General features: G+C 42.1%; 1 protein-coding gene across 1 annotated transcript in view; it reads left to right on the top strand.

Moving 5' to 3' along the window:
• Window positions 1–3,771: 3,771 nt before the first annotated feature.
• PLPP3 (phospholipid phosphatase 3) overlaps window positions 3,772–15,218 on the top strand; it is a 69,049-nt gene continuing 57,602 nt past the window's right edge. The window contains exon 1 of the mRNA XM_039486779.1: window positions 3,772–4,386. Within this exon, the coding sequence (XP_039342713.1) occupies window positions 4,248–4,386 (139 nt within the window). The 5' untranslated portion in view covers window positions 3,772–4,247. The remainder of the gene's footprint in view (window positions 4,387–15,218) is intronic.

The following is a 15,218-nucleotide window of genomic DNA, read 5'->3' on the forward strand; positions in this document are numbered from 1 at the left end:
GTCACCTTGATTTGCACTTCTGCTTTTCTCCATCTGAAATTTCAAACAATATTTTAGAAATTGAGAGTGGGAGATAAAGAGGCACACCAAGGAGAAAGATGGTAGAAGAAGTGAGATAGGAGAACAGAAGAGTAAAAGAAATGATAGATAGCTAATATCCTGCATTTATCTAGTGTCTTTCTTTCTGAAAGCTCTCAATGCATTTTACAAAGAAATTCACATTAAAAAGTACAAATTGGAGTCAATTTGAGATTGAATGAAACCACTCCGTGCTGAAATGTAATGACTACTCACGCTTCTCTTAATTTTAAAGTGAATATAACTGAATGGGAAGTTTTTAGTGATTAAACTCAGTTATTTTTCAGGAAATTATTCATTAAAAATATCAAGATTAAATAAATGAAATGTAATTGTCTATTTAATATATGTATTTAAAATATTCCCGTTAAAAAATTACATACAATTCTGGTCAGTGTGAACATAATATACCCTGATGAAGCCTCATCTGACACTCCTTTTACATCCAGTGCCCAATCCTGCCTCTGCTGAAGCTGATGAGTTTTATCATTGACTTCAGTGGGATCAGGACTACGTCCCCAAACCATCCAGGGCCAAATTCTCTGCTGGTGTAAATCAAGTGACTTAGTGAAGTAAATCTGGCCCCCATTTGGAAAGTTTAGTATGGGAGAAATGAAAGATTGGGCCCTAAAATGATAGCTAATGCATAATTTATTAAATAATTGAATTTATGAATAAGCAACATATCAAATTATTATGACTCTCTCTGGCATTTTATTAACTAAAGTCTTAAAGCTGCTTTTCAGTGCTAACAGTTTGATCAGCTCACACTTTACAATGGAGAATTGTAGCATTCTTTGCCCTTAAGAAAAAAATCCAAACTTTGGACTAATATGTGTGCAAGTGCATGCATCAATTAACAGCACAATCATTTTGTTATAAAAACGTAAACATGAATAGCCTGAAGGGTCTTGTAAATGGAAGTGAAAAACTTTCATTTAAACACCCCTTCACTTTCCCTTGAAGTACAAGAAGAGCCTCCTTTTTTCTTAATTCACTGTTACAATAATAGTTCCGCCCCCCCCGCCCCCCGCTCTCCACTTTAAAAAGATAATTGAATTTAACCCGGAGAATTCTAAACTGGGATAATCTACAGGCAACATATTTTGAAACAACCTAATGCAGGCTCAAACAAAGTGTTCTTAACCAATGAACTCATCTCGTAGGCCATGAGCTACCAAACAGAAAAGACACATTTAACTACAGTCAGTGGTAAGTCTCTTGCTGTTTTTCTGAGTGTCTAACACTGATGCAAGAAACTCTCTGGATACTGTTATTGTGAACCAGTTGCAAATTTCTTAGGACTAGATGGGGCCTTTAAAAACAGGCCTGAGCAAGGAACCCTGAAGTAGCTCCTGGAGATACTGTACCCCACAATTCCCTGGATGCTTCCTCTTGCTCCAGAGCAACTAATTAGCTTGTGATATAGGCCAGCAGCAAATTATGACACCCCCCCACACACACCCACCCACACCCCAGCTCAGATGAGTGCATTGTAGGAAGCACTGTGTCATAGACATGGCTTCTACTCCAGTGGGAGAATAAAGTGAAGACACTTGCATGCAGATCTAAGGTCCATGTAGGCCAGTGGTTCTCAACCAGGGATATGTGTACCCCTGGGGGTACGCAGAGGTCTTCTAGGGGGTACATCAACTCATCTAGATATTTGCCTAGGATTACACCCAGCTACATAAAAAGCACCAGTGAAGTCAGTACAAACTAAAATTTCATACACAATGACTTGTTTATACTGCTCTATATACTATACACTGAAATGTAAGTACAATATTTATATTCCATTTGATTTATTTTATAATTCTATGGTAAAAAGGAGAAAGTCGGTAATTTTTCATAATAGTGTGCTGTGATACTTTTGTATTCTTATGTCTGATTTTGTAAACAAGTAGTTTTAAGTGAGGTGAAACTTGCGGGTACACAAGACAAATCAGACTCCTGAAAGGGGTACAGTAGTCTGGAAAGGTTGAGAGCCACTGAGATAGGCTGTACTGGGGCATAGGAGGGATACCTGCCAAATCACAACTGATAATGAATTCATGTGAAAAATGAGAGTAAATTTGATACCCAAACCAGACACTAGAGAACAAATCCCATGAGAATGAGTAAAGCAAGCAGGGTTTCGCCAGAGGTGTATGGATGCAGACGTACCATTATCTGCAATGCCACAGGAAATGTATATGCATGGAGTTTCAGGCTCATTTGGGCTTTGTCTAAATAGGTTCCCAGGGAACTTTGGAGGTGCTATCCTGAAGTCGTTCACATACAATAATCCCCTTGACCTTCATGTGAGTGTTCCTTAGAATTTTCAAACATTGTTTTTATGTTACTGGAAATACCACACTTGGATGCTTGACCTAGACATGTTTCCTCACTGGAAACTTACTACCCTATACATAAGCTTGTTATTGTAGGGTTGCTCTTTTCAGAGTTGCTTCTTATTAACTAGAACAAGTCCCCCTCAGTGCACACTGGAAGCACTGGGATTGCACAGGATGTAAGTCAACACAGGGTTTTGGTCCAGTGGGTGCTTTGCTTGTGCAAGGACTGAAGGGACCACTCCAGTGTAAGGAAAAAGATGTGGGCAGGTGCCATCCTTAAGCATAAGTGCTCTGTGTAAGCTCAAAAGCTTCTATCTCACATCAACAGAAACTGGTCCAATAAAAGATATCACTTCACCCTCCTTGTCTCTCTTGCATAATGACAAGCTCCTGTTCTTGTCTCTCTAGTATCCTGGGACTGACTGGCTACAACGACACTGCTTACATGTCCTTAACAGTGTCCTTTTAATTCAGTTTCAAGCATCTTCATACTTTAGTCTCCCTGCCTTCACCTCAGGGTCGTTAAAATTACAATCCCGCCAGTCAGGATTCCAAGGTGGAATTTCCATTACTTCCCAGGCAATTTTTAATCAGATCAAAGGGGAGATCAACAGAGGTAATAATCCTGGGTAAATAGTGTGTGTGCAGCCTTGTAACTCTGGGACCGTTCAAGCCAAAAATCCAAATGCTTTAGTTATTCTAGCTTCATTAACACAACATTCCTTCTGCAGCCGGGCAAAGCAGCCAACTTTGTGGAGGGATTATGCCATTGGATTCAGCAGCCAGGAGGGATGTCTGTGGTCAACCTATTCCCTACATACTGTGCAGTGGTTGTGTCCAGGACCCCAAGAGCAGTTGAGACCCAAACCTGCTTCTGTAACCCCGTTTGTGGTCTGGCATAGCAGGGTGCTTGCAAAGAGGTTTCACAATAATCCCTATACTAGGTCACAGGGCACAACAGAGCGCTCCCTCAGAGGGGGTTGATCTTAGCACACCTCACCTGTAGAGCCAATCAGAAGAAAAACCCAGTGGAGAGATTTAAAGAGGCAGTTGCCACCACATACCCCACCCCCAATGTGGAAATCCTCCAGCCTGAAAACATTTTCTTTTCCTTTTACACTTGGACTGTGAACACTAGGGGCTCCCTTCTGCTTGGAGAGAAGCTTTTCCTGACTTTTATTTTTTTTTTGTTGCTTTTTTTCCCTTTGCAAAAAAAAAAAAAATGTGGAGTTAATTATCATATGTATATGTCAGCCTCAGGAAGGGGGCTGTACTTGGATATCCCATCAGCGCCAGAGTGACTTCGGGTTTCTTTTCTTTGTGTGTGTGTGTGTGTGTGTGTGTGTGTGTTGTTAAAGGGGTGGAAAGGACCTGGTGAAATAAAAGTCCAGACACCAGCCCCTGCCAGCAGTAGAAGCTGCAGCCCCCAATCAAAAGCAGAGCTTTGTGTTAAAGCGGCTGGGGAAGTTGCTTTGCAAGATCCCAACTTCCATTCATTGAGCCAGCATCCACAGGCGGCTGCGGTGCCGTTACTACGACACCCCCCCCCCCTCCCAGGACCTGGTGATTTCCAAACTTGGCCAACTTTTTCCCCCCTTGTATTTTTCTCCCCCCTCCCCGGACATTGATCGATCTGAGACGAACACAAACGTCCTCTCGCCTCCCTCTGTCCCTCCCCTGCTTTCCCCCGCCGGGATAGAAGTTTATGCAGCAGCCTAAACAAAGTCTGTCCACCAGCGAGCGCCTCCTGCGAGCCCAGCCCGGGCAGCGCGCCCCTGCCGCTCCAGCGCCTGGATTGCCGCTCGGGGACCGGCTTCGCTTCCCCCCCGGACCATGCAGAACTACAAGTACGACAAAGCGATCGCCCCGGAGAGCAAGAACGGCGGCAGCCCTGCCCTGAACAACAACCCGGCCAAGAGCAGCAGCAAGAAAGGGCTGCTCGTCTGCCTGGATCTCCTCTGCCTTTTCATGGGTGAGCGTCGCCGACCCGCAGCTTTCTTCTCTCTCTTGGGCTTCGTGCACTTTCTTGGGCAGCTCCGCGGCTCTTTCTCTGCTCTCCCCCCCCCCCCCTCCTTGCAGCTCAACTCTCTGCTGAAACCGAAAAGGAAGAGCTTTGGGGTTTGCTTTTTTTTTTTTTTTTTTTTTTTTGCCTTTTGCAAATGCATCTTACTTGCTGACTTCTTCCCCCCTCCCCCCTTGCATTTTCCAGGTTTGCTGCTTTTGCAAGAGCTTTTTGTGTCCCCCCCCTTTTTTCTCCTGTGCAGACAGCTGTATAGTCCCAATCTACCCGCCCTGTTTAAAAAATTATGCAAAAAAAAAAAAACCCCACTGCAGAGATTTGCTAGAGTGGCAGTTTACACTGGCTGTGACCAAACCAAAGCCCCATCCCGAAGGGTTTGTTACCAAAGTAGGGACAAAGTTGCGAAGATCTAAAGGCCACTGGGGCAACGAACGTGGCTTGAGTCGGCTTTCGAAAGCCTCCCCCCCGGTGAAAGCCACAGCGATGTACTGAAAACACAAAGTAGTCCTGGTGTCAATCCAAATAAAATGGATGTCCCAGCAGTGAGCAGAGCTTCTGTCTGTCCTCAGTATGTAAACACAGCATCTCCCACCCTTGCTAGCTTTAGGAGCAGCCTGGGGAACAGGCATGGTTTTCATTTTGCTTCTGTCTAAACAATAGTTTGAAAGGTGCCATCCCAGATTTAGTGTGTTGGGAACATGTAGTATGTGTCCCTCTGCAGAGTACAAGAACCGCAGGGGGGGAGGGGAAGCACTGGTTACAGTTTGGGAGATGATGTGTGATTTGTCCTTCCAGGTTGTTGTCTTCAGGGTATTAGGTTTTTTCAGACTACAGAGCGGGTGTAGCTCCGTAACTAAGCAAAAAAAGGGGAAATATATTGGTCTTATGGGTGGACTTGGTACTATACAGGTCAGTGGAAGAGGTTGAAAAGAGTGAGATAAAGTAGATGATATGCCCCACTGCTGACAAACACTCATCTCCCACAGTAGCAATGGGTCTCATTAATCAAGAAACAGGCCTGCCTCAAGTTTAGAAAACTCATTGAAAGAGATCGGGGGGATGGGCAGGGGGGGTAGGCAAGATTAAGTCAGGAAACTGATGAAATCACAGGTTTTACTTGTAATAGGTTTAGCTACCAAGTCTTGTTTTGATATGATGATAGGCGTTTCATAGAGAGATTCCACCGATAAAGAAACCAGGCCCTGCTTCCTCTTGAATCAGGCCAGGTTGTGGCATTAAAAGACCCCTAGCTGGTGTAAACTGGCACCAATCCACTGACTGCATTGGAGGTTCACCAGTTTACACCAGATGAGGCTCTGACCATGTGCTGAGTAATTTGTGTTCATACTGCCCAGTGCCATGACCTGAGGCATGTATATAATGTGTTAAAAGCACTTTCCCAATCATAATAGTACCTCCCCAGTGTAAATTAATGCAAGGACAAGACATAATAAGTCACTCTTGTGAAAACAAACTCGTCCCGTTCCCCTCAGGCGCTGTATAGTTTGTAAATGCTGACTGAGATGCTGTGTCAAGCTGCTGGGCTCAGAGACATTATTTCAGGAGGTGAAAGCTCTCTCTCATTACTCTATTATGTCATATGATGATTAACACTTAAACGCAAAGGAGTCAGAACAAGCCTCTTAATCTCAGAAAGCCTATGTCAGATGCTCATTTTCCCTTACTGGCTCTGTGGAACCAGATAAGAATGTGTTAACTATTTGCAGTAACCCATCCCTGACTCATAAGGCAAACTCAAGAAAAGTATGGGCACGTGTGTTTTGGTGGCTGTGAGAGGTTGGCAAAGGTGATTTTTTTTCTTAAGCAAATAGAGACCAGATCCTACAGTGCTCCCAGTGAGAGTTTTGCTTTAGTGGAGTAGGATCAGCCCCCCTGCTTCTCTTCATACTCTCTTAGATGCAACTTTGTGATGCTGGAAAGTAGCAGCACTAACTTTTCTGACAGCTGTAATTGACAGGAAACAGAACCAATGGGGTAGGCTTTTAGGTTGATTTTTCCAAGCAACAATTCCCTTCTCCCCACATAGGGGAAAAAAGTGCATAGAAATGTATAAAATACAAGCGCCAAACTGGAGAAAACACTTGGGGTTTATTACAGCTCCCCCCCCAAAAATCATGTATCACAACACATTGTGCTGGCAACAAAAGAAAAAGGATATGGCTCTAAACAGTATCCAGGGGGCACTGTAGTCTAGTGGATCAAATGTGTGGCTAGAAATCCCAGACCTGGGTTCCAATCCTGTTTCCAGTGCAGACTTGTTATGTATCCTTGGGGAGTTCAACTTTCTGTGCTTCACTTATCCTGTCTGAATAGCCATACTTACTCACCTTTTGTAAGTTTCAAAGACAGCTACAGATGGAGATGGGTGCTGTGTAACAAACAACTAAGCACATCATAACAAATGTCTAAGCACATTTCATGAAGTTTAGAAACAGCTGAGAAGGAAAAGATGGGCATTGTAGGTTACTTTTGGTTGTTGGGATACATCATTTGCTCTAGTCCAGTCTTCCCTTTCCCCTTCAAAGTACAGACGTCTCATTATATGTATTTATAGAATAAAAAATAACTATTTCCTTGAAGTATTGTGTGAGCACTGAAGAAAGTGATTTAAGACATCTCGTAGTAACATATCTAGAAATCTGTTGATTTGCTTTGCTAGAGAAACTCTGCTTTGGCATTTAAAGACAAGTATGGCATTGTCAACAGTTTCTTTCAAAATATCTTGCATGCTGAAACATCTAGCATTTGAAGATAGTTTTGTATAAGGTTGACTATTTATTTGACGCATGCAGGAAAAGTCGACTAGCTTCCAACAAATAAATTAATAACAGAAGCATGTGACTTTAATATTCTAGACACCACAGTCTTTAAAACAATTGTTTCTGCTTAGAGCACATTTTTCTGAAGACTGTCAGTTTGATTTAATTTTTACGTAGTTTATTGATCATCTGGTCTCCATTACTAGGCACTAATATATTAAGAAGAGAGACATGGTTTTCTCTTTATAGTCCCACAGGAATACAGACTAGTGCAGAAAGCTTAATCTTCTTGTATCTGGAAAAAATAAAATATTTGATATGCTTTATATAAAACTGATATAAGTAGAAAGATATAAACTCATTCTTCTAAAGAGAAGGTTAAGTTCTTGGTGAAATGATTCCTACAGGTCAAATCCTCCAACCCTTTGCTCACGTGAGTTCTGTTGACTCTAACAGCACTCCTTGCACGAGCAAGTACTACTTGAATGAGTAACGTTTTGCAGGCTGGAGTCCTGAACCCTACAGCAATTACTGACATATGTTACCAAATTTACAACTGATGTTAGAGGTGGATAATGTATGCAGTGTAACTATCTCTTTATGTTGTTTTGATGCCGATTATTTCAGGTGGGAGCAGAAAGGGAATGGTGAATATTCTAGTATATCTAAGTAACATTTGAAAGTGAGAGCATAATTTGAACAGCTGAAGGAAGGAGAGTGAGTCTCACTTAATCATGTGCAGATGCAGAGAGCCGGTAAAACGTAGTAAGACAATTATATACCCTGTAACCATGATGCACGTGTGTGGAAGGTCTTTACAAATATACTCAAATTAATAATGATTTCAGGATTGTTGGGGGATTATTCTGTGACACAACTACCATGTGCGAATACACTAACAAAGATCAGAAGTTATTAATTTCAAGGGAAGGAACTTTTCTGCTGACCAGCTGGCAGAAGAAGAGTAATTACCTTCTTAATATAATCTCATCCAGGGAAGAGAATCCAGTAAAATTTTGCAGTGTTCATGAGCTCTTGATTCCCTTCTAATCTTCATTTTATACCTTTGAGCTCTTTAGAAAAAGGCTTGTTTTAGTTCAGTGTGTCTTGTGTTCATTTGGTTTGTGATGCAAAGAAGGTATTTCAATGAAAGGAAATGTGATCTATTGGCAAAGATGGGACAAATATAAGAAGATGAATATTCAGTTGTTTAGTAAAATGAAGAATAGTGACTCCTGTTCAGAACTATAATGAAAAATGTGTTCTATTTTATGGTGGTGGGAGGCAGTAGTAAAGACACTGAGCCAGATTCTCAGCTGGTGCAAATTATTGGATTCAGTGGACCTGCGCCGATTTATACCAGCTGAGAACCTGGCCCATAACATACAGAGTTGACAAGGGGACAAGTCCTTAGGCTCTTCTGATTTGGAGGTAATTCATACAAATTAGTAAAACGTCCCTTCATTTGCAATAGAATAGAATATCAGGGTTGGAAGGGACCTCAGGAGATCATCTAGTCCAACCCCCTGCTCAAAGCAGCGCAAATTCCCAGACTTTTTCTTTTTTTTAAACCCTATGATGCCATATTTACTTCTACCAGTGTGAATAAATATTGGGGGAGGTGGAAGAATATAAAATATTCTTGAAATTTCCATTAAAAACATGCTTTCTCCACTATTAACTTTCCAGGATTTAGTTCTGTAGAGACTCCCTTGTTTAAATACATAATCAACCTCCTTCTGAGAGCAAATTACCAATGAGAAGGAGATTACCTAGATTATTATTATTTTTTTTGCCTAGATGTGAAACATTTATTCTGGGACAGCCAGATGGAAATAAGAACAGTAGCCTGTCTCAGGTGTTTCCTTTAACTTAACTCTAAGTGTGAATAGTTATGGGAACCTAACCCACCTTTCCACTCATCATTAAATAAAATGTTTATCTTGATGTGGGGAGAATGGTAAACACTTAAAAGAAGGAGTCACATCTTTATTACAGAGGGATCACTGGGAATAAACTAATTGAAAAGCTGGCAGAAAAGGGTTCATTTTACAGGCTGTCAATTAATTACAGGTTGAATGGATTAGACCTGGATGAAGATCTTTTGAAACAGACCAGGTCACATGTCTTGCTTGTTTACATATTTACCTTTCGTTCCTTGTTATCAGAGTTCTAAAACTTTCTAAGCATGGGACTCTGAGGGTATGTCTACACTACCTGCCGGATCGGTGGGTAGCGATCGATCTATCGGGGATCGATTTATCGCGTGTAGTGTAGATGCGATAAATCAATCCCCGATCACTCTCCCGTCGTCTGCTGAACTCCAGCAGTGCGAGAGGCAGAAGCAAAGTCGATGGGGGAGCCGTGGCCATCGATCCAGCGCTGCAAGGACGCGAAGTAAGTAATTTTAATACGATCTAAGATACGGCGACTTCAGCTACACTAGTCTCATAGCTAAAGTTGCGTATCTTAGATCGATCCCCCCCACCACCCCAGTGCATCTCTACAGTGTTCTAGCTACACAGCAGCTGTGTGATTTAACTCCTTCCGGGCAGAACTCTAACCAGACCTGTGGGCATATCCTTTTCTGGTGAAACACAACAAATAACCAAGAGGATAGATGACTAGGGACTCTTGACTGGCTTGCTTGCTGTCCTAACTATTTCAAGGAGTATCCTCTTATTCTCTAAACAGAGTGATGAGGAAGGAGACAGAAAGGGGGTTTTGTTTTTGTTTTTTCAGATGACCTAGTTTAAAGTCCAGCTAAGTAAGGTGCTTATTTCTGTTAATGAATAAAACTCTGACATAAAATCTGTGGACATTGCTCAATGCCAAAAATAAAGGTTAAAATCATCCACGTTACTCATAGACTTTAAGATCAGAAGGGACCATCATGATCAGCTAATCTGGCTTCTAGCTCACTGTAGGAAAGGTTTATAGCAGAGGAGGGAGAGGTCCCTCCTCTTGATTGGAGTGTCTAGCTCCACCTGTATATTAAGCTCTGCCCAATCATATATTCCTTTATCTTTGCCAACAGTCTTTGACACTTCTCCCCCATGCACAGAGCAGCATTTGGCAGCAGTAATGCATAGCAAAAGGAAAGAGTGTCTGCTACCTGAAGCCCAGATGCAGAAGCCAGCCAAAAATTCTGTGTAGGCAAACTGCCATTAGTTATGGCAGGAAGGATTACAGTATAACGTAGTACCGTGGAGGGCTGTAGACTAGAGCATGTGCACTCAGGATAGGGTGCAAAAGCAACCAATACGCACACAGCTGTCCCTGGAGAGCAAAAACAGGATATTCTTCAGCTCATGTTAATATCCATGATGACTTTCAGAGTGGAGGCCACACTGCAGCAGTACAACTGACAGTAGCATGACAGTCCGACTGAGCGGCAGTGTTTTCCTGGAGAGTGGGAAACATAGATTGAGGCAAACTAGTGCAGGAGGATCCATGTCTAGCTATTATACAGACTGAATTGATGAGGGAATGTCCTTGGCCAGGTCAGCTTGTAGATAGCCTGTTACTCCATCTATAGACTTGTGGACAAACTGGACCAACAGTTGCCTGGTGCATTGGTTGCGTGCAGGTGGTTGAGTAATGGGCCAGACAGACCTGCCTTTCCACTTTGCCTCCTGCACAGCAAAGGCCCCTTCCCCTATATCCTATAGTTGGGCTGCGTTGGAAGATGCTCAGACCATTGATGAATGCAGGGTGCTCTGCACAAAACAGCTTTTTTTGCTTGGCAGGGGACCTACGTCAGGAAAGCTCTAGCCACCTAAACTTTGTCAACCGGCTCTCAGTCAAGCATCGTTTCTATGAAAGGAGGGAGAACTCTGCCAGTAAGGACAATGGGGCAGATTAGGAACTTTTCTATAGCTCACACAGGTGCAGTGACTTTCGAGACGTCCTAGTGGTGCCACATGACAGACAGATTTCATTTAGCCTACGGGGTTGTTGGAATCCTGGAAGTCAAATGATAGACTTTCTTGAGTCTTGAGGCTTATGTAGATTGCTTTTTACTCTGGACAGCTGTAAGCCACCGTTTTCTTTTATACTCAACTCACTACACTTCTCATTCCTCTGTCTGAACGTAGCTTTAGTTTTCTCCTTTACTGTCATCAGTCCAGGGCAATCATTACCACAGACAATTGCTGCACTGGGGAAATCTGGAAGCGACTGAGTGGCAGCCCACTGAGCATTTAAAAATCTCTTCACTTTCCTCAAAGGACTTCCTGACTCTCTTTTATATATATATACACAGAGATTTAGTCCCAGCATGATCCTAAACCGCTCTTTAAGAAATAAATCTAAATATTATATTAGCAAAAATTTCTAATGTATAAGTGAGCAGAGGATGTAGTCTAGCAATTTGGGAACTAGTAATCTAGTAACTTTTTCTATGAGGAAAAATGTGTGTACAAAATTGTGTCACCTTCCTGCTTCTCAGGAGCAAAAATCCACCTGGGACCTGATCCAGGTCCTGTACAAATCAATGGGAGCAGTATGTGGATCATGATTTAATTTTAAGGACAGGGGCTAGTTAAAGATGAGGGGCGTTGCAAAACTAAGACATGTTGGACCAAGCAGCATTAATGATGATGTTTTGAAAGAAGATTCTGAGTGTGCAGTGTCTGTTTTAGCTTTAGACGGCATCGCTCGATTCACTCCTAAAAAAAACCAGTGGCGACCTAACCGTTTTGTTACTTTATTCAAGAGATAAATCTATCTGAAAACACTAAGCAACAAAGACTCCACAGCTTACTGGCACCATCTTCCCCTCTAAGGTGGCTGATACTGAAAATTTTAATATCTATTGGATCTGTTATGGTGACTCACCTTGATACATTTTCATGGGGCTTTCTCTGCCCACTCTTCATTGGGAGAAAAGTTAAGTACAAGCTGAACAGATCTGGCTTTGTGGAGATACCATGAGGCCCAAGACCCTTCAACATAAGCATTACCTAGGAACTGGCAGGGGCATCTTGCGGATGTTGGAAATGTTGTAAGAAAAAGGCTTCCTGAAGTGATATCTTGACATTGGACTACATTCATTTGGCTGGTTACTTTCAACCTTTGTTTTGGAACAGTGGTTCCTTTGGTATTTGGTGGGTTTCTAGTTAGGTCAGAAATTAGCATCCATGCAGAAATTAATCAGTGATGGGTTAAAGTGTGGGGAAACCTTTGAAATGGTTTCTTTTATAATTCTTGCAGGCTTTAAAAGTATGTACAGTGAGCAGGATATTACTGGTGATTATGTTGTAGAAGTTAGTTATCAATTAACTAAGTTATATACCTCCTGGGCCAGACTGTCAGCTGGCTTACAACTGTTGAGCTCTACTCCTATTAATGGAGCTACACTGATCACTCTGGGTCAAAGGAAATGTAACCACTTAATTGTAATAAGAAATATGCTCAGATTCCTATTTACCTGTTGTGGCAGCACATAATATACGTATTACATTATGCCAGAAGAGCTCTTTTAATCGTCTGTGTTTACAGAGGGAACAGAAGTTAATGTAAAGCATCACATTTAAATTGATTAATTTTGGACTTTTTAAATCTCATGTTATCACACATGACTCTGTAGGCAATTCAGATTTGATTTGGGTTGCCTTGATATATGCCATTGTCTTAGTGTATGCCAGCCTCACTATATAGCTGATCATTTCATTTGTTTGAATTGTTTATAATGACAATGACCTAGGCAAGTTTCAGTATGAAGGTTGTTGAGAAGTATGGCAGAAGCTTGCTGTCAGGTTGTTGCAGTAAGATGTTTTCCAAAACACTCCGGGCGTGTTGTTCATAATCTTGGTATCCCATTTTGTGCCTGCAAGATAGGTAGGTAGACACGTATATGCCCTCATCTATGCCTGAAATGAATTGTGTCTGATTATGTGCGGCTGCAAAAAGGAAAGTTAAGGTTCCTTTAAAAATTAGGGACTATGGTGTTGCACATGGCAAGCTCAATCCTCCATACTTACTCACACGATACACCTGTTAATGCCAGTGGAGTCAAAACCAACAGCCTTCCCACCCTTTGGGTAGACTAGCTTTATGAAAGTACAATATAATTCCAGTTACCTGAATTCCCTGTATCTGAAAATCCTACTTATCCAAATCCACAGTGTGTCCCCCGGGTAGCCTACATTAGTTAATAGCACTTCCATTTATCCGAACATCCGGTTATCTGAAAGCTTTGGCTGTCCCCCAGGCGTTTGGATAACCAGGAGTGTACTGTGCATCCATAGCTGAGAACTGTGTTTTCAGTGCAGAGTGCAGCATGCTGTGCAACTGTCATTAGGGTTAAGTAAATCTTGTGTACATAAATACATAGCTGCATGGTCTAGTGATAAGAGAAAGGGGAAAGGTGGGGAACAGGGAATCTCCCATCCCCAAATAAAGCTTTCTCCAAGTGAGGCTGTCATGCAGGCTGGTAAACCTAAACCACCCACTTTGCAGTGAAGATGCAGGCTAACTCCTTTGAGTGCTGATAGTCCTCTAATGCCTTCCCACAATTCACTGGGAAAGAATCATAGAGTGGCTCAGCTTACTGTAGCACGGAGAGAACCATGGGATCTGTCAGTAGACGTCCTAGCAACACACACAAAGGTGAGTGCATCCAGGGCACAATAACTGTAGTTGAGCTTTGCACTGTGGCTATTCACACCAGTGCTAGGCTAAGCTGTGTGCTGATCATCCAAATTAACTGCAGTGAAGACTTGCCCTTACTGAGGCCATGATCCGGCAAACACTAAGTAATGCCTATGGGTAAACATGAGTGGGTCCACTGAAATTTAATGGAACTGTGCTTACGGTTAAATGCATAGATAAGTGTTTGCAGGGTCAGGCCGGTAAAGACTGCAGGATCAGGAGTCACTTTTGTTTTATCAGTAACAGCAGCCGAAAAGAAGGGCTGTTCTTCCTTTCACTAGATCAAACAGGAAGACTGAGATTCACTGGTTAGCAGCTGTGGGCGTTCCTCTCTTTCATGCAGCAAATGACAGGTTTTCTGACAGTTTGCTGCTTCGAAGGGGGGTCGTTATTGATGCTTGCCACCACAAAAAGGAAGTGACAAAATGGTATCACACCTATATGTAACTAACCACAAAATGGTTTTATTGTAAACCCGTCAAAGTTACAGCTGTTTTGGAAAGTTTTTACAGCATTGCCCTAGGGTCTGATCATGCCTGCGCTGAAGCTGGGACCACAGAATGCATATGAATTCCATCTCCGCTGTTTTCATGATACACTTCTTCAGAGCTTAGACATAATTGCATGACTTGCAATGTATTTGCCCAAACATTTAATTATAAAGAGGAAAAAAAAGACAGTGAATGTGGTGGAAGCATTTTCTTCTTCCCCGGTCTTTCTGGTATTTTCAAAGTAATTACAACTCGGCATTTTGGATATTATGCCACATTCCTTAAACCCTCTTGCAAGGGTTAGTTCATGCTGTATGGAACTAATACAGAAGACGGCTCCAGTTATCTTTCCCACTGATGTTTACAGGCAAGTCTTCCCTATAGTCATTGTACAAGTGCAGTGTCCATAGCAACTATCCAAGAACCCCAAACACTTCTTAGCAGCAGCGATTCAAACGCCATGGCTTTTCATAAAGCCCTAGCAAAAATATATTGCCCTGCTCCTTGTTTTTAAACTGAGATTTTCATACGGGAAACACTAGTTAAAAATATCTCATTACGACATTGTCTTTACTGATCCCCCGTTGAGTTCCTTTTAGTGGATCTCCCTGTGCATTTGTTTTCTAAATGATGTTCTGCAGCTGGTCTAATAATTTGGGGCAGATTCTCAGCTGCTGTAAATCAGTGTCGCTCCGTGGAAGTCAATAGGAGTGGGACAGTTGACACCAGCTGTGGGTCGTGCACTTTGTGTTAAACAAGAAGTTGATCCTATGATTACTTAAACCATCAGGGCTTTTTTCCCTCCTCGTGACACATTATTTATTATTATTTTTGTATCACAGAAGCACATAGAGTCTGC

Source organism: Mauremys reevesii, linkage group 8 (genome assembly GCF_016161935.1).
Source record: "Mauremys reevesii isolate NIE-2019 linkage group 8, ASM1616193v1, whole genome shotgun sequence".
In the NCBI taxonomy this organism is placed as follows: Eukaryota; Metazoa; Chordata; order Testudines; family Geoemydidae; genus Mauremys; species Mauremys reevesii.